This window comes from Scleropages formosus, chromosome 1 (assembly GCF_900964775.1).
Source record: "Scleropages formosus chromosome 1, fSclFor1.1, whole genome shotgun sequence".
NCBI classification, from domain to species: domain Eukaryota; kingdom Metazoa; phylum Chordata; class Actinopteri; order Osteoglossiformes; family Osteoglossidae; genus Scleropages; species Scleropages formosus.
In genome coordinates this window covers 14,892,968-14,913,102 of record NC_041806.1, presented here as the reverse complement: position 1 = coordinate 14,913,102, position 20,135 = coordinate 14,892,968, and the positions used below count along the sequence as shown (strand labels likewise).

Below are 20,135 nucleotides of genomic sequence, written 5' to 3'. Positions count from 1 at the left end.
CTTTTATAGCTGGATCATTTTTACGCCATCTGTTCAGGGTAACACGGTTCAGGGTAAGTACATTGATCAAGGAGTTCTACAGCAGGAAGGGGCTATGAACCAAGATCATTTGACAGCACAGCAACAGCTCTAACTACTATGCCTCCTGCTGCCCAGAAAATCATACTGTTTTGCTTCATCGAGTCCTCAGATGCCTTCATGTGGCTGGTTTTTATCAGAACTGCAGTGCCATGTTAAAATGAAGGAAAACTATGAGTCTCACACGCATTAGTTTTACTCATTCCTCTTGGTTGAAATGTATATTTATTCACTTATGATAGCTGTGTTCAAGGCAATTTACAGTTAAGTTTGTACACTAAGGGACTTGCATCGATTTACCCATTTATACAGCAGGGTATTTTCTACTGAAACAGTTCAGGGTAAGTACCTTGATCAAGGGTACCTCAGCAGGAGTTGGGATTCAAACCTAGAACTTTCTGATTGCACGTTGACAGCTCTAACTGCTGCACCACCTACTGCCACCATAAAGTGTTAACTTGGATTTTTCTTTACCATCTAATATGGCAGGTTTATTCAGGACATACATTATTCCAGATAAATAATTTCAGCTGATATCCTCTGATATGAAAATGCTCAATGAAAGATCTTGTCAAAGCAGATCTGAGGAGAAGCCCATCTACAGTGACAGCCCTGCAGTCCTGTCCTTCACCAGCAATTAGGATTCAGGTGCGGGGGTTCCTGCCTGAAGTCACCAGGGTCACTGAGCACAACAGCTCCTTTTGTTTTTTATACATTTACATTTATTTATTTAGCAAATGTTTTTCTCCAAAGTGACTTCAAATGAACTCTATGTAGTGTTATCAGCCCACACACCAAGGTGACTTATACTGCTAGATACACTACTTACAATGGGTCACTCATCCATATATCAGTGGAACACACTCTCTCTGTCATTCATACACTATGGGTGAACCTGAGCAGCATGTCTTTGGACTGTGGGATGAAACCGGAGCACCCTGAGGAAACCCATACAGACACGGGGAGAAGATGCAAACTCCAAACAGACTCACCGGGGATCAAATCCACGTTCTCTCGCACCACCTAGGTACTGTGAGACAGCAGGGCTACTCACTGTGTCCCGCTTCTTTATACTTCATTTAATTTAATTATTTTAATTTTTTATTCCTGTTTTGGCCATGGGGGGGCATGGTGGCGCAGCGGACTTGGCTGGGTCCCGGTCTCTGGCGGGTCTGGGGTTTGAGTCCCAGTTGGGGTGCCTTGTGACGGACTGGCCTTCCGTCCCGGCTGTGTCCCCTCCAGCCTTGTGCCCTGTGTTGCCAGGTTAGGCTCTGGCTTGCCATGACTCTGCTCAGGATAAGCGGCTTCAGCCAGTGTGTGTGTGTGTGTGTGTGTGTGTGTGTGTGTGTGTGTGTGTGTTTTGGTCATTTTGTCAGTTCAGGATCTTCTCATTAAGCTGAATGTCCCACTCTGCTCATCAGACGAGCATGGAAATTCATCTTTCCCAACCAACAGGAAAGCATCTCCAAAATCAGAGGTCAAAGAGCTTCCGGAGCTGGTGCCACAGCTAATTTGAACATCTGGGGGGTGACACCCATGGACGAGCACCTCAAATCCAAAAACATTATCCAGGTTCGTCTGGAGGTGGTCCTTCTGTGTCCTGCACATGTGACGTACATCTGCAGAAGAAGGATAGGAGGCATCTGCAGACCATCGACTACATCACCGTGGTTACTCTAGTTAGAGGATGTTGACAGACTCTGAGTAGTCTTTCTACATGTTGCATCTGGGGTGTATGAAAGCAACCAAGTTTGGGGGTTAAAGTGGCCAGGGCTGTGGGAGGGACAGGGGCAGTGTTGGAGCAAGGCTGGCCTCCACTTCCAGAGCCGGTTTCAGCCAGGGCATCACAGCACCTCCAGGGTTTTGAATCTGTCTTGCTGTCCAAACACGTGAAGGGTTGCTGTGGAAATACCAGCATGAGGAGAAGAGTCCTAGAGCAGAAAGGGCACCATCTGCAGCCCCTCTCTCTCTGTCTCTCTCAATCTCTCTCTGTCCCCCTCAGTCTCTTTCTCTGTCTCCTAACCCCATGTTCATGTTCAATATTTCTCACATGCTATGTGAGATCCGATGTCTGGGTTTGGATGAATTTGCAGCCTTATTCACCACTGGGAGGCCCAACATTAGACGAGTGGTCTTATTTCTGAATTTTGCAGTGGCCTTTCATCTGAGCAGAACTCCCTCTGTGTCAGGGAGGGTTTTCAGCAGCCTACCTTTCTGTGGTGGTGAGGCTCCTGAAACACATACCTCCAACTTAGATCTGCCAAAGCACCACTTCATTGCACCAGATCAAAGTGAGCGCACATCGATATGTCACCCTCCTGTACCTCCTGTACACACATGGGAGTGAACATTTCCCACACCCTGTGAGTCCCAGAGGTAAGTATCTTTACCTTTGTGTGTGTGTGTGTGTGTGTGTGTGTGTGTGTGTGTGTGTGTGTGTGTGTGTATGTGTGTGTGTCAGGGCCACCCGCAATCCTTCATCAATGTCCCAAAGCTCTGGCATGCTGCATATAGTGACTCAGCGCCATGTTTTTCGCCGGATCATCTCCAATGATCTGATCTGGAATAAGATACATCTCTGCAGAATCCAACCTGTTACCTTTTTCCGCTGACTTTACCATGGTGAAATGGCACAGGCCTTCTCTGAGCAAGCCCTGCACAGCCTGCCAGGGAACACTCTCTCCTGACCCTTTTGGATATTCATCTGACCTCAGAACTGGATGGTGTTAGGCTATAAATAACAGAGAGATTAGGTGATAGTACTAACCTTGACAGTCTATGAACACCAATATAACTAATTTAGGTATGAATCACACACACACACATTTTCAGAATCGCTTGTCCCATACGGGGTCGCAGGGAGCCGGAGCCTACCCGGTAACACAGGGCGCAAGGCCGGAGGGGGAGGGGACACACCCATGACGGGACGCCAGTCCGTCGCAAGGCACCCCAAGCAGGACTCGAACCCCAGACCCACGGTCCAACCCACTGCACCACCGCACCCCCTAGGTATGAATCAATGAATGAATAAAAGATTTCACCGCTGGCTTTGTCCTGTTTCAGTCATCACGAGCCACTGACCTGATAAGTGTGAGCTATTACGAATCATTTCTAGTCCTCCGCAATCCATACTTGCTGCATTTTAATCTGTATTGCCGCATTATCTCTCTGCTGAGAGAGCGCAAATTAACCCGCTGCCTTTGATGCCGGAAATCAGGCACCGGCTGACGGACAAAAGTCTTAAATCCTTCATATTTTAGTGTTTCATGCACAATTAAATTGCTCCACACCCACATTCGTGCGCGCCCGCGCGCGCTCACGCACAGACACGGGGATGCGGGCGCTTTAAGAGCTGCCTGTTTATCTTGGATGGAAAACAACATGAATCATCTGGATTCTGTATATTTTCTTCAGGGCTGGCATTCGGGGAGGGGGGGTGGACGTCAGCCGGTGAAATTTCTCCTCATAGGTTGAGCCCAGGAGGCTGGTGAGCGTCCGGCGCCTGTCGGCCGAGCGGTGGCGCTGCGCGCTCTTCCACTCCCAGATCGGCGCTCCGGACATGTGGAAGCAGACGGATCGAGGAGCTCTCCACTGATCTCCAGCTCCTGGGCGGTGGGGCGAACGGGGGCACCCCTCTCCTTCTACTGGCGCGGCTTCTTCCTGGTGGTCCAGCGCGCGAGGATGCTTTGGTGATGGGTCCCGAAGAGGGAGCCTGGAAAGCCTCTCTTGCCCTGGAGAGCTTCGTGTCCCCCTATAAGAAGTTTCGTTTCCAGTTTAGGCACGTCGGGAAAAGGAGGAGAGAGGATTACTGAGGTGTGTATCCCTCACGCCACTGGCTCGTGCGCCGTTTCTGGGCTCCCGCCGCCGACGCGCTGTGGAGTTACGCTCCGCGGATCTTTGGAGCGCGTCTGCAAGCTGCAGCTCGGCACCCCCGAGGAGACTCTTCAGAGGGTTTCTCTCCGTGGAAATGCCTGTTTTGTGAAGCCCAGAGGTCAGATGAGCGTCTCCAGCCGTCCTGTGTGATACTCTACCCTGTCTGTGCGATGGAGACACGGGGGCTCTGCGGCGTCCTCTACTATCTGATGCTCAATGCGCCCCTTTTGTTGTGTGTGAACGGTGAGTGAAGTTGTACGCTGTGTCTCACCCGTCTTTTTCCACTCATATAGTCACGCATGCATGAAAGACAGACCCTTCTTCAGATACGATACGTATTACGGGGCAGAAATAGCAAAATCCCGCAGGAGCTCCTCACCCTCGTGTCCTTTTCTTTCTGCACCGGCGGCGATCGGGGTTTTAATAAACTGTCTTTGCCGAGATTTTTTTCTCTGCGCCGCAACAGTTTGGCGTCGTTTTTAACCGCCGCCCGCGCGAACTTGCGTCTCCAGGCGCGCAGCGCGCCCGTTTCAGCACCGCGGAGAGCGGCTCGTGGAGAGAGCGCTCGCGAGCGCAGCGCACCTTCGGACCCGGGAGGGAGCGCAGCTGGACATGTTCCCTGTATTACAAATTAACAGTCCGCTTCGCGTTAATGTGAATCAAACGAAACCTGACTCCATAAATAACATTGCGTATTTTTATTACTATGATAATGAAGTGAATTTAGGGTGAAAGACACGAGGAGCTCACTTTGAACGATGATGGATGTGAGATATGGCTTTAACTTCTTTTCACGCAGCTGGTTTTAAAAGCACCAACTGGACAACAGTGAAAAAGACAAATACCACCCCCCCCCCCCAAAAAAAAAAAAAAGCTGGAACTAGATTTAACACTAATAGTCGGAAGGTTTGTTGATTCGTACGTAACGGTTCTGACACGCGGGACGGAGTCTGCTCTCCATGGTAACCCATGCTTTTGGTATGTTTTTTTTTTTTATTTTATTTTTAATAATTTATGTTACTCTCCCCCTCCCTCGGTCAGCCACGTTCACCGAGGTTCCCCGGGACGTGAGCGTGAGCGAGGGGGAGGACATCGAGATGCCGTGCGCCTTCCGGGCCGCGGGTTCGACGCCCTTCTCCTTGGAGATCCAGTGGTGGTACCTGAAGGAGGCAGGAGCCCGAGAACTGGGGTCGGAGCTCCAAATGATCCCTCCTGGGAACAGACCTAAGGTACAGGAAGGGGAGCTGAGGGAGCCAGTGGGGGGTTGGGAGCCCCATCCTGGGGTGAAAGGTCCGAGAGCAGCGCGCACCAGCTCACAAAACAACAGTAATAATAATTACGAATAATTATAATCCTCCGGAAGATAGTGTACTCGGAGAATATTTCATATATTTCACAATTTTTTTTCTCAGGGTGGGGGACAGTTTCCACACAAGAGGCACTTGTTGAAATGTGCTTCTCATGGACGCCGCAGTGGGGGGAGGAGGTGCATCAAAGACGCGAAATAAACACAATAAATAATATAGAACCCAAAGTGGGAAATCCGTGCAGTCACTGTTGTTTCTTTAAACACGATTTTTATATAAGGTCTCCGATTGTAAACGGATTATTTTGTGCACTTTGGGCGCAGCAAATTATGTTTGTGCGACATTTATTTCCCGCTGCTCTTGTGCAAATTAAAAATGCAGAAATTGTGGCAAAACAAGTTGCAAAAATATAAACACACTTATTCATGTACATATGCGGTATTTGTTCTTTCTTTTAAGTGATTTTCATTATTATTGTCAGCCCCCGAGTAATGACAATTACTCTTCCTCCATCTGGCTATCATATTCATGGCGATTTCTGATTCCAGGTCCCACCCCGTGACGCAACCAAAATAAGTGTAAGTGTTAATTTTTCTTAATCTCCTTACTGATTTTTTAAATTAAATGAGCCTGCACCCTTTTAATCACAGTGCACATGATTTATAATGTTTGCCTGCTATCAAGTAGTTATTTTGGGATAAATTTTAAACATAAAAAGATGCTCCTATAATATAATTCAGATTGTGGTTTTAAAGGGTCTGTTTGGTGATTATCTGTCTGTTGTTTCTGAGAGCCACACAAGGCCTGTTTCTATTCAGATCTTCCCCACAGGGCACATGTTAGAAGGGCACATCAGCAGCAGCGACTGGCCTGTCATTGTATAAACCTGAAATCGACGTGATTTACAGGACTTTGTGCTCTTTATTAACAGAGGCCAGGATGCTTCTCTGCTATAAGAGCCACTTGTAACATCCCTCCTTCCCTTTAATGGACACCTAGATCCAAAGGGTCCTTACACAGCCAAAGAGCTGAGACCCTGTTTTCCTTGAGGAGTGTGCTTTAATTACCAGTTTTCATGTGTGTCGTTGCTAATGCACCTATTTAACAGCCCTCTGTTAACAAGAGAGAATTTGGTCTCAAGGAGACAGGTCTGTGAGAAAAGCAATAATATGCATGTTAATTCCTTTTCAAAGCAACATGAAGAGCTGGCATTGACCTGGAAAGGAGTAGCATGTATCAGCGTATGTAAAAGGAGTCTGTGGGTTTTAACTTGTGCACCCCACCCCCACCCTTCTGCTCTCTCCCCAGACCGTGAGGGTCCAGGGCAATGCCATCTCTCATAGACTGCGTCTCTCCAACGTACGTAAGGTGGACGAGGGGGTGTATGAATGCCGTGTATCGGGCAACAATGCCGACGAAACTCAGGAGCACAAGGCCCAGGCCACCCTGCGGGTGATCCCACGCGACGGCATGGTGGCCGAGGAGGCCGTTTCCCACATACAGAAACCCTGGCCTGTGTGGGGCGGCGCCATTGCACCCGGGGGCCGGGCGACCTCCGAGCCAGGACAGGGGAAGCCCCGTGCCCCCCAGCCGGTGGGGCCGGGCCCCGCCCCCGTATCCACCGTCACTACGGCCTCTGCAGCAAAGTCGTCGGCTTCGCCCCGGCCTGGCAACGCAGCCATCCTCAGACAGCAGCACGGAGCCGGTGAGTCACAGAGTCACAGTGACACCTAGTGGTTTCATGTGGGTTGCCATTGTGTACGAGCTTGTCTGATGATTCAGGTAATCACCAGAGCTGATAAGAACCCTGCAACCTCAAATTCCCAGATATTTTTGCTCCATGTTCATTAAAATGTAGTTCTGGAGAGCCAGGAAACTACAAAAGGGCATTTGCTGTCTTAATGTGCACATTGTTGCGGCCATCGTCCCTGGCAGGCAGGCACTCAAGGCACCAGATGCTCTATGGCTGCTTCCCTGTCCTGTGCCTGGAACAGCTGTACTGAGCGATCTGTGATGTAGAGGCAGAATGTGTGACGCTCAGGAGAGTCACAACCCCCCATATAAAAGATACGTGTATCCACTTCTACACTAGTGGAAAACCGGTGAAGAGGATTCACTTTCAAAAGGGCCCTAAGAACTAGCAGGGGGTCAAGTTGAGTGAATGAGGCCCTCATTTCAGTTACAAGACATGTGGAAATAAAATTAGCTTGAGATTTGTTAAAACACTTCCTCTTGCAGAGGTTATGAGAGCAAGTCCTTTAACAATAGCCTTTTTCAGGGCTCCTCACAGATGTTGGATGCGTCATTCTTTCCTGCACACAGCATGACTAGCATAGTGTTTCTTAGGTGTCTTCTGGCTCAGCAGGTGGCGTTGTGGTTAAAGGTGCCCTTATATTTGCTTGACTCAGGTTTCAGATCCCACTTCTTGTTGTTATTCCCCGATCAAAGTACTTACCTTAAACTGATGCAGTAAAAATTACCCAGCTGTGTAAATAGATTTGGAAATAAGCATTAGCATCTATATATAGATATGGTGACTGGGTATATTTTAGCATGCAGTGTGGGATTACCTGGTTTTTAGGATGTGAAAGTTAGTGAGAATCTGTAGTTGCCATTTCTGGTCACCTTTCTGTCTTCAGATGTGGGGTCCATGTTTCCTTGTAGAAGTAGAGGGGCTCAGATGTTGCTCTATGATTGAGACCTCCGCTGCAATTTGTGAACCAAGAGACTGTGCTTCTCTGGCCTTGGAGGAACAGGACCAAGGCAGCATCCTTTGGACGAGTCTTTAGGCGTTTCTCTGCTCCTGAACGCAGAGCGTAACGACTGTTGGTGAGTCCTTGTGAGGTGTGCCTGGATGGTACTCATTGCCAGGAGACCCATGCTGTCTGAGAAAGGCTAGGGCTTTTGTGACTCGCATTGAGTGTAACTGCTGCACAAAAAGAAGTTGAGCAGGTCGCGCAAGCTTTTGTGATGCGGTGACAGTACAGCTAAGAATGGAACATGTTTATGAAAACGGACACGGCAGTGTTGTCGAAGCTCCCATTCTGAAATGGACTCTGCCAGAAAAGACTCAGACCGCTTGACCCCCAAGGTCGTGGTTTGGGTGCGTGTGCCGGATTTAGCGGGAGCTAGTATCGGGTCTGTCTGGAACAAGGGGGCTGCACTGCACCTGGGGCCGCAAGATAACGCCAAACCACTAGAACCGCTTCCAATTAACACAGAATTAAAGCTGCGAGTGACTCTCAAAGGGCCGACGCACAACCACCTCAGCGCGATACTGGGTGAGTCACTCGCCAAATAAGTGGCACTGTTTGTCAGGCTAAGCTAATTGCGTGCGGAGGCAGGCAAAATATGTCATCCTTGTGTCAAAACATTTGCGTTGCCGGTGGGGACGATGAAGGGCTTCTTTACAGTTAGGACTGACACAGATGAGCAACTGAGGACAGCCATACTTTGCACTTAGCTCTGCGTAAGAAATATGACAGGGGAAGAGATCGTATGCAAATGAGAGCCCCTCCAGCACCCAAAAGCAAATCAGCACCAAGGGTATATTTACCGTCAAATGCAGAAATTGTCTGAGCTTTGGACTGGCCTGTTGAATTTCAAGTGTCGTAAGCTCACCTGTGGACACCCAGGGGCCGTGGTGCTCCGAGAAAACTGGCAACTGTCACTTTGCATAGACATGACTCTTTTGGATGTCAGAAAAACTTCACTTGTTGAAATGCCATGGTTTTTGACCTGGTAGAACTCGCCTTACAAAGTCTCTGTGACATTATTCAGCCATGAAACATTTGGGTGTTGCCGCTGGGACGGAAGCAAAAGAAATAAAACCACCAAGTCCACTGAGATCCATGCAGTTCAGACCTTTCCCAGAATGTCTTGTCAAAGTGTAGGATTCCTGATGTTTTATTTCATATAACTGACACATATCTCAGATTCTGCTGCACCATCATATATTGTAAACGTTGCCAAGCTCTGTCCAAATAGTCTAAAGGGCCTAAAGGGAATCAGGTATCACATTTGATTTAGTTCTGCTGTTTTCACTCTTTTTTCCTGGAGAGGCGCTAGGTTCAGGTGAGGTGTGTGGATAACAAGGGATCTGTTAACAAAGAGCTCTGAAGCTCTTCTGGACCCAGGCCATGTGTGGGTAAAATCCTCTAATCCAACAGAATACTGATTAAGGACCTGGGTTTGTGATCATAAAAGCTGAACAAGTCTCTGGAGAGCCTTGCTGCTATATCCTCAATGCAAAACTTGCTAAATCATCGCTTAAACATCTAGTTGTAAACAAGCAGTTGTGCTGCGAAAGCGTGTGTCAGTTTAGAAAAAAATGATCCATACATTAACAGGGGGTATGGTGGCTCAGTGGGTTTGACCGGGTCCTGCTCTCCAGTGGGTCTGGGGTTTGAGTCCTGCTTGGGGTGCCTTGTGATGGACTGGTGTCCTGACCTGGGTGTGTCCCTTCCTCCTCCAGCCTTACACCCTGTGCTACTGGGTTAGGCTCCAGCTCCCTGCAACCCCCGTGTGGGACAAGCAGTTTCAGATGGTGTGTGTGTGTGAGAGAGTGTGAGTGATCCATACATTATCAGTAACCACTGTTGAGGGTTCTAGTGTAGTGCCTCAGCCTATCACAGAAGCATAAGGTGGGAAGGGGAGAACATGCAACTGCCACATAGACTGAGTTGCATCCAAACCCACAGCCCAGGAACTGTGATGCACCAGTGCTACCTGCTGGAGAAAAATATAAAGGAATAATGTAATTTTGACCCAAATGTTGTTGGTTGAGCCTCAGTGGATCTGGGTTTGAATCCACATCATTTCACACGAGCTGTCTGCAGCAAAGAGACCCAGGGTACATATAATGGCCCATGCTCTCCAGCTTGGAATCTCTCCCTCTGTAGTGTACAGGGTGTCTGCTGTGATGTGGTGGAATCAGGAGAACACCACTCTCCACCAAATGTGATACTTCAACTGGTGAACCCTGTGGTCCATGGAATGAAGAGAAGCAGAAAGTTCATTGCATTGAACGTTGCCACCTAGTTTACATTTATTTATTTAGCAGACACATTTCTCCTTAAAGTGACTTACAATGAATTCTGTGTAGCGCTATCAGCCAACACACCTTATTCACCAAGGTGACTTACACTGCTAGATACATTACTTACAATGGATCACTCATCCATACATCAGTGGAACACACACCCTCTGGGTGAATCAGAACAGCATGTCTTTGAACTATGGGAGGAAACCCATGCAGACACAGGGAGAACATGCAGACTCCGCACAGACCAAGCAGGGGTCGAACCCACGTTCTCTCACACCACCCAGGAACTGTGAGACAGCAATGCTACTCACTGTGCCATCGTGCACCTCCCCTGTGTCAGTGTGGGGATCACACACACACACACACACACACACTTTCTGACCCGCTCGTCCCATCCGGGGTAGCAGGGAACCCCAGGGCACCCCCCCTAGCTAGGCAACTCGGGGCATAAGGCTGGAGGGGGAGTGGACACACCCAGGACGGGACACCAGTCCGTCGCAAGGCACCCCAAGCAGGTCTTGAACCCCAGACTCACCTGAGAACAGGACCTGGTCCAACCCACTGCGCCACTGCGCCACCGCACCCCCCCACTAAGATATAAAAACTGGTTAATTGGCCTTGTAGAAAATGACTGAAATGTGGATATAAAACACATTTTAAAAATGGTCATTGATACAGTCTGACAGATGAGGGTGTTACATTTTCATAACTGAAACACAGAGGGACATCACTGAAGCATCACTCCCATCATGCAATGGGCTGTTGTGCACCTTTCAGATGTGGGTCACCTGAAATAATTCCCTGGCAGGGATGAGAAGGATTTGTGGTAAAAGATTAGGCTGTATTGTTTGTTAATGAGATTATGTTTGACAGGAAGGGACTTGATGTTTTGTGTATTAGTATAACTATGCTGTGCACCAGGACTGGAAAAAACTGCCCGTATATGGAGTGTCTACTGGCGTAGTGAGAACATCGCTTCGGAGCTGTTAGATAACCCATAGTTAAGTGTGTCATCGGGAACAGGTTCATTTACTGGTGGCAAATAGAGGGAGAGTTGTGTCTTTGCTTCAACTGCTTTGTCAGTTTCGTGTGAAATTTAGGTGGTGTCAAGGCAGCAGGGTATGAATGTGAGGTGGGGTGAAGCCCACAATCAGTTACACTGCAGGCACTTTTAGCTGATGTTTCTATTATGATTCTTCCCCTCAGTGCACTAGCGATGCCTCGCACGACCTCTGCCATCCCCGTTATGTGCAATGTGAGGTGGCTGTGAGTGACTGCGTGGGCGCGCTGTCATCCCAGAGCCAAATCACCAGAGAGAGAAACGCAATCTCTGAGTGCACCAGCGGAGTCGGGATCATGCTCAGGAAAAAGCACGGAGCACACGGAACAGGAGCCGCTCCCCATGGATTACACTCAGCTTTGCCTCAGCATGGATAATCGGACAGGGCTCCTGCATCCCCTTTGGGTTGCAGGTGGCACCAGGCACCTGCAAATTGAGCCTTAATGGGTTCTGTTTTCTCCAAGCCCACTTTCCAGCTTCAGAATCCTCCTGCAGGCTCCTCATACCGCAGCTCAAGCTCAAAGGTAGCCAATCTCCATGCCGAGACCTTAACCTGCAAAGCAGAAGGCTCCCCGATTCCTTAATAAAAAAGTAAAGTAAAACTGAGCATTGCTTTGTTTGTCTGGCTTTTAACTGGCAGAACAAAGCAGAGTATTGATATAAAAGCCAAGCCTTCAAACCTCGGCGGAACGTCAGTAGGGGCCCTTGCAGAGGCTGACGCTCTTTTCTTGTTTGTTTTCTCCTGCACACAATCCTTTCTTCTTTTTTCCTGCTTTTCCCTTGTCTCCTTTTTTACGCTTTCTTATGCTCTGAGCTTTTACCCCCATTTCCTCGAAACCACCCATCTATCCTTGGGTGTAATTGCCAACCCCCCTCAGCCAGGATCCCACAGCGATGATTTGTAGCCTGCTGCGACAAATGAGCGTGACATAGCGGGTAAACTGCTGAACTGCTCCAGTTTTGCTTGGTTACACAAAGCCAAAGGCCAACTGTACACACGGTTCACGCCCAGACAACTCTTCAAATCCTAGAATGCTTTCTCACTTCCGCAGGACTTGCAAAAGTCCTGTTAAAAATTATTAATAGAGAAAATGTCTTGCTCTCCTGTATTTGTCGCAGTAGTCAAACAGGTCATTAACTCATGTGACTCACGCTCCCCACCATGTTTCTATTACATCAAATTTTGTTTAAGAAATCAAAACTTTCACACACCAGTGACAGAAACAGCAGAAACATTTCTGCTCTGTTCATAACGTCATATTTAATTATCAGCATTGTAGGATGACCGCAACACCTGGCCGAAGAAAGCCAAATCTGCCACGGTCAATGGAGCAGAGGGGTTCTGTGCAAACCAACTCAGGATCTAATTACTTATGTCTGCTTCTTTTCCTGTCCAGCAGTTGTGTTAAAAATAAAAGGGTTTCACATTTCCAATTCAAATTCTGTCTTTAATCTTGTATTCAATCTTTTATCTTTTCCTTGTAAAATATACTGACCAATATTTGTCTCTGTGTGTCTATCCTTTAATGCAAATAAGGTTTGCATTGCAATTGGTGGTAATTACCATAAAGTACCTGCAACATAAAAGGATATTCACGTTAATTATATTATTTACAACCACACTGTATACTTTTGGTCAATTCGTGGAGTCGTTTTTTGTTCAGTTTAGGTAAACAGATTCAAGGAAACTAAATGAAAGTCTGTTGGATGTGATGGATGTGTGTTATTCTACCCACTCTTGACTCTTGAGTGAAAAATTAAAATAAATAAATCCTTTTTAAAATAAAGAATATTCAAGCAAATGGAAGGAAAATGTCAGATGCAGTACTTCAGAGTTATAAAAGAATATGTGAAAGAGAATTATGTTATATACTATGTTGTTACTTCCCATGTGGATGCTAAGGTTAAGCTACACGGTCAAACTGCATAATCCATTGTCATTCCACTCTCATACCTGAAAGGCTGTTAGACAAGTGCAGGTATAAATTTAGAAAAATGCCATCTGGCCAATCAATTTGGGTCACTCATTCTCCATTGTGCCCCGCTCTTTTTTTCCTGTTTCTATCACATGGATCCCTGTGAGCCCCCTAGGCGCTTCGTCCTGCCCCGATGAATGGTCCGCTGATTAGGACGGAACTTGCCGGGCAAGTCTGGCGGAGGCGGCGAGACCGAGCCCAGGGGGCTCCGGTGCTGATCCTGCTCCGGCTAATGGGCCTGTAATTTGAGCGCACCCTGTGGTTCTCTCCCTCCCACTCAGTGGCTGCCTCCAGAGTGGAAGCGGATGGTCCCCACCAGCTCGATCGCACCCAGTTAATTAGACACATGTGGATAGAGGGCACCCAAAGTCACCTGTGGTTCTGTTAGCCCTGTAGAGACCATGGAAAGGTGGAAGAAAAGGAGAGATGTTAACATATGAGACACGGCCCTCCTGCCTTCTTATATTCAACTCATCATGAGGATGATAGTGTTTGGCCAATAGCAGGAGGATGGAGATGAAACTGAGTCTACGGGAGTCTGAGTGTAAAAAGTGTAAAAAAAAAATGTTTATCTCTGACCCTTGACCTTTGACTCATATAGCCAAGAGAGGCTGCAGAAGACATTCTACTATGTGGTTAAACTGCAGATTACCAAAACGAATTGCTAGACATTTTTGTGTTTGTAACGGACAGCAGGGAGTATAGCCAGCTTTCATTCAAGGTCCTAGGTTTGAATTCCACCACCTGTCAGATTAACCTTAGTAAAGGCTCTTACCTTGAAACTAATAAAGTAAAAATTACCCTTTTATATAAACGGGTAAATCAATGTACATAGCTTAATGTATAAACCTCACATTGTAAGTTGCATTGAAGAAAAAAATGGCACAATTTGGATCCCTTTAGTCTAATTATTTTACAGTGACATGAATTGCACAGCATTAGTGTTTTTTGTGGTGAAAAACAAGCTTTCCCAGAAAAAAAGATTACAGATTCAAGTGGCGCAGTGGGTTTGAGTGGGTCCTGCTCTCTGGTGGGTCTGGGGTTCAAGTCCTGCTTGGGGTGCCCTGTGATGGACTGGTACCCCATCCTGGGTGTGTCACCTCCCCCCTCCAGCCTTATGCCCTGTGTTGCTGGGTTAGGCTCTGGCTCCCTGCAACCCTGTATGGGACAAGCAGTTTCAGGTGTGTGTAATGAGTGTCTTATTGAGTGTACAAATAAACAATAGTCCAGAGGCAGCATTTCTGGTATTTTCCATTGAAAGTTATTTTTGTCAGCTCCTCTGATGTCTAAATCATATTATAAACAGCTGATTTTTGTAGATATTGATAACAGATTTCCTGTAATATTCAAAATAAAAAACATTGTATTTTCTGTATTGTGTCAGATTAAATAAAATAAATAAATAAATAAAACATGTAAATCCATCTTGAGGAAAAATAAATAGGATACAAGGACATCAAGATCAGAAGGATATTGCGTTGATTGTGAGGTATGGCAGCCGTGACACCGCATTGTGTTTACACTCATTCGTTTAGCTGACACTTTCCTCCAGAGCCTCTTACACTGTTAAGACACCTTACTGCAATTATTTACCTATTTAAACACCTGGGTACTTTCACAGGACCAATTCAAGGTAAGCGCCTAGGTCACAGATACTACAACAAAGGGTGGGACTAGAACCTAGAATCTTTGAGTTAAAAGGCTACATACTGTCCCACATGTGTTGAGGGAAGTGTTACCTGGCTTCACAGAATGACATGTGGACATGAGCATTAGTGTCCATCTAACGGTAATATGCTCCAGTTCTTTTTTGACTCATATGTTATTAGTATAGATGAGGTGGTTCGGATTATGTTTAGAGATTACAGAAGATCTTTTTTAATTTGCTTCCGCAACACTTAATCTGCTTTGTCTGCTGAAATGAAAGCGATTGTCATTTAACTGTAGGACAAGTCAGGATAGACAGTGGCGTGGCTACGTGCTGTCTAACATCATCGTCTTGAGTTCTTCGATATGTGGGGTGCAGACTGGCAACAACGGCACAGGATGATGATATTTTTTCAGAGGTGTCAAACGCACAATATTTTTGGAGGGCATACTAAGAGATGGAGGTCAAAGGCTGCAGCCTTTTGGTGACATTTCAGACAAACACCTGTCTTCACAATGGGTCACAGAGACTGCATGGAGTTGGAGAGAGAAGGATACAAAGTGAGCAGGCAAGCAAGAGAGAGAAGGAGACAGTCAATGTGTGCATAGACCTGGCAGGTATGGTTGTGGTTAAGGAGTGGGACTGAAGAGGTCAAACAGCTGACTGTTGGAATCTGAGGACAGCACTTAAATACATAACCCTCATTGAAATAACACATTTTCTTATGTGTCACTCACACTGGGTGGAAAAGAATCTGTTCTGTACACCTAAGAAAACTACACTTCATCCTTCTTCTGACCGTGCTAATGGGGAGACTGGGGTTGGGCCTCGATGTTGTTATAATTAAATAAATTGTTTTAATTTGGGGGGTGTGGTGGTGCAGTCCTGCTCTTCGGTGGGTCTGGGGTTCGAGTCCCGCTTGGGGTGCCTTGTGACGGACTGGCGTCCTGTCCTGGGTGTGTCCCCTCCCCCTCCAGCCTTACGCCCTGAGTTGCCGGGTTAGGCTCTGGTTCCCCGTGACCCCGTATGGGACAAGCGGTTCTGAAAATGTGTGTGTGTGTGTTTTAATTTGACAGATTTTAAAAAAAAAAAAATTCCAAAAAAAATTTTGTACTGTGCATTTATAGTTGCATGCTTGCAAATGCACTTTAAATATTGAAAGAGTTATCGTTTATTTGATTTTCATTTCACCTAATATCCTACCAATGAACAAATACGGCCAACAATATATAATAGAGCCGGATGCTTATAAATCACTTAAAGTGATTTTTTTAACAGCTTGTCTTCCACTTTGTTCGTTTTTCTGTCTGTTTTGCTTTTGATATTCTGGAAAATGCATTAAAATGGTGATGCACGGGACTGTCTGGCTATTCCAATATTCCAGTGTCACCCAAAGTCCAGTCATGCGCAGATGAACTGTGCTTATTTCACTGCTTAGTGTTCTGCTCTGAGTTTCTCATCCTACATCTTCGTGTTTCTGTCCGCCCTCAGCAGCCCGTCACAGCCCAGATTTCTTGGCTCTTATTCAGTGTCGGTAAGAGGGTTAATCTCGGTCTGCTGGAGCCTAAAATACACTAAGCAGAGTTTACTGCATGTGCGCCGTGTGCTTGGCATGCTGTTTCCTCCCCCGAGCCAGTGTCTCCGCTCACCCTCACCCCTATTGCCACCCCCCCAGCTGCCCGTGTATTGTAGACAACAAGAGACTGGTGCTGAAATGAGAACTCTGTGTGTGTGTGGTGTGTGTGTGTGTGTGTGTGTGTGTGCGTGTGTGTGTGTATATCTGGGGGTCTAGAGCTACTCTGTATCCCTGACTTGTCAGTTTAATCAAGGACTCACGTGTTGTGCATGTATTATAAGGTTCACACTGGACCACTTCTGCAAAGTAACGCCTTTCAATTTCCCCCATTTAATCTTTTAAACATTATTATCATTGCATTGATTTCCTGTGTTTAAAAAGGTGGAGTTATGAAACTTTGAGGATTTAAATATTTTTTATTTTATTGATTTCTTTTTATTTAGCATGTCTGCATTTGAAAGTCTTTGCTGTGAAATACGCTTTTGTTTACTTTGAGTTTTATATTTCTCGTTGGAGAAAAGCATGGAATAAATCAATAAATGTAAATGTGTTCATTTTTATTTCAACGACATTTTCTTTTCTCAAGTTTTTCTGTGCTAGCGCAAACACAGCCTGTGTTTTCCTGCAAAGCAAATAGAGAGCAGTCAAGAGTGCTCAGTGAAAACAGGAGAATTGCACCACCATGGTTTAACTCAGTTCCACACTGTTTACAGGTTTTTGGGATGGATTAGTCAATAACTGAGATTGAAAAGGAGTATCTGGCAACAACATATTTTTTCTGATTCTAAGTTACTTTTAATTTAGTTCAATGTTCTTACTGAGAGTTTTTTTATTTGTTATAGGCACTACCAAGGCTTTTAGAAAAGACAGACATACACACACACACACACACACACACACACACACACACACACACACACACACTGAAACTGCTTCTCCCAAGGAGGGTCGTGGTGAACCAGAGCCTAACCCAGCAACACAGGGTGTAAGGCTAGAAGGGGAGGGGACACACCTAGGATGGGATGCCAGTTGGTCACAAGGCACCCCAAGCAGTACCTGAACTCCAGACCCACCAGAGAGTAGGACCTGACCAAACCTGCTGTGCCACCGCACCCCCTCACTTTTAGATAATCCATCAGTCATATTAATGAACATCTTTTCTATTAATCTTTCATTTTATTTCATACCAGATTTCCTGCTAAAAGTGACTTACAAACAGACTTCTAGTCCAAAATGTGTTTTTAATTTCAGAAACCAGTGTGTGTTGCATTGACACTACCACTCAGGCTTTGCGTTATCAACATACGGAATCTGTTTCTTCCCTCCAGACTGCTACATTATGATTATTTACCTTATCTACCACACTTTTCTCCAAGGTGACTTACAACTCTGAGTTTACACTGAATTACCCAGTTAAACACAAGGGTTATTTTTTTATCAGTTCAGGGTAAGTGCATTGCTCAAGGGCGCAACAGCAGGAGGTGGAGTTAAAAATGTGGGAAAGTGTGCTGGTAGTGTAGTAGTTAGACCTGCTGCCTTTGGCTCCAAAGGTTGCAGGTTTGAGCCTCACCTTCAGCTGTCGTACCCTTAAGAAAGGTACTTACACTGAAATTGCTCCGGTAAAGTTACCCAGCTGCATAAATGGGTAAATAGTACCTTAACATTGTACATTGCTTTGGAGAAAACGTCAGAAAAATGAATAAATGTAAATGAAACTAAGGCCCTCCGGGATTAGGCTACCCATGGCCATTTTGCACAGCTGCCTGGTTGGTACACCAAGTGGACCTGTTATACAGCCTCATGCACTTGCTGGGACATTAGAGTCTTAGGTAATGAAGATAATTTGTTCTTAATCAGACTGTTGACGGCCGTTAAAAAGTTTATCAGGAATTCACAGACTCCTCTGAGTGCTGTGCCTCACTGGCCCACGGCCCCTGATTTATGTGTGCTCTGTGTTGGCTGTAAATGTCAGAGGGAGGAAAGGCGCCTCGGCAGTGGGAGGTGAAGACAGCCCAGCAGGCCGAATTCATCAGGGTGATGAAACTTGGGTCAGAACCTTAAAATGAAACCTTGGTCAAGTTCATTTTGTAAAACACGGCTGCTGTCGACATGGGAACAGAGACAATTAAAGAAAGAAAAAAGTACTAACTGCCTCCGGCTTTCCGGCACATTCTCAAAGATTCAAAGTCACAATAATATATTTCTTTCCACATGATAAGTAAGAGTTAAGGGTATTTTTTCTGTGAGGTGTATGAGGAAAGGTAGAAATAGAGATGTTTATCTGTATGTTCATAATTTCACATTATTCTTCAGCATTTTCAGTTTCTTTGTGATTATATTAGTTATCATTTAAATGCGACAAGAGGATTTCCAATAGATTGAAACTTATTAAAAGGAATTAAAAAAAAAAAAAACTTTTTTTTTCTTGATTATGTTGGCTAAGACCAATGTGCTGTGATGTGGTGGAATGAGCTCCCTGTGTTCCTCAAAGCTGCACATTGAAGAAGGATCTCAAACCATCTCCTCCAAAACCACTTCTTTCAGGATCTCCTGACAGCTCCATAAATGAGTCCAACAACATGAGCTACAATTACCTATGTATTTGCTATTTGAATGTTACTTCTGTGGGTCGATAGAGGTGAGATATGAACTACCAACATGGTGGTATAAACACAGAAGCTGTGCGACCATAATCCAGTGTCTTTGTCTAAAGCTCTGTTGTTGTATTTTTTTAACTCTGAGTTGTACATCTCTTTTGAGAAAAGCGTCAAACAAATGAACACATGTAAACTGTAAATGTTGAATTCTTCTCTTTGCCCGTCTCCAGGCTCCAGCGCCACGGCCTCCACGGACCCACTGCTCTGCGTCACCCTGTTGGTCTTGCATAAGCTCCTCCCCTTCCTGGTGGCCCACTGAGAGACTCCTGCCAGTACAACCCCTCACAACTTTACCGCCCAGCAAACCAAACAAAAGGCAAAGGAAAGAATAGAGAAGAGCCACGCAGCACACCCGTGCAGGGTCAAGCAGAGACAGACTTTAAGGGGAGAAGGAGCGGCGAGCGTCCCACCTGGACTCGAGGACACCTTGCCACGCAGCCGGATATAAAATGGATTGTATACGAAGCATGACAAAAAATAAAGGAATCTTTGTGAATACGAGCTTCACACTTGTGTTACACACAGCTGACACCCACGAGTCAACGCATCAGGTCTCCAAACACTAGTGTATGCCCTGCGATGTGCATGGCAACCATTATTTATTTTCTTGTAAGTACATTTTACTCTTCCATTCCTCCATGGGTCTTCTTCGTAAGAAACACTGTCCTTGTGGATTTCTTTTTTTAATTCTTATTTCTGTTTGAACTGTTGAGCAGTTAGTCATTTTTTTCTGTTCCAGAACATTCCTTCTTCCACATCCAGTCTATTCACTAGACCTCGTACAGGTCGGGGTGTCTGGTTGTCTGCATCTTGTTTATTTTATTTTTACGCATTCGTCACGAAATTTGACTGTACACATTTTCTTTAAACCAGACACACCGTCTCATTGTCGTTGTTAGTTTATTTTTATTGAAGA

General features: G+C 45.9%; 1 protein-coding gene across 1 annotated transcript; it reads left to right on the top strand.

Annotated features, from left to right (window-relative positions):
- The first annotated feature begins 4,037 nt into the window (after positions 1-4,037).
- On the top strand, positions 4,038-19,750 carry vstm2b (V-set and transmembrane domain containing 2B). The gene is made up of 5 exons (XM_018758014.2): positions 4,038-4,194; positions 4,993-5,180; positions 5,807-5,836; positions 6,567-6,963; positions 19,390-19,750. Exons 1-5 carry the CDS (start codon positions 4,122-4,124, stop codon positions 19,476-19,478), a joined length of 777 nt encoding a protein of 258 aa, XP_018613530.2. The 5' UTR covers positions 4,038-4,121; the 3' UTR covers positions 19,479-19,750.
- Positions 19,751-20,135: the final 385 nt, after the last annotated feature.

What these genes read in the sequence shown, in the direction of transcription:
- vstm2b (XM_018758014.2), top strand. Translation starts at nt 4,122, where the DNA reads ATGGAGACACGGGGGCTCTGCGGCGTCCTCTACTATCTGATGCTCAAT. An exon ending in CCTTTTGTTGTGTGTGAACG is followed by an intron (nt 4,195 to 4,992) that starts GTGAGTGAAGTT and finishes TCCCTCGGTCAG; the next exon opens with CCACGTTCACCGAGGTTCCC. An exon ending in GTGACGCAACCAAAATAAGT is followed by an intron (nt 5,837 to 6,566) that starts GTAAGTGTTAAT and finishes CTCTCTCCCCAG; the next exon opens with ACCGTGAGGGTCCAGGGCAA.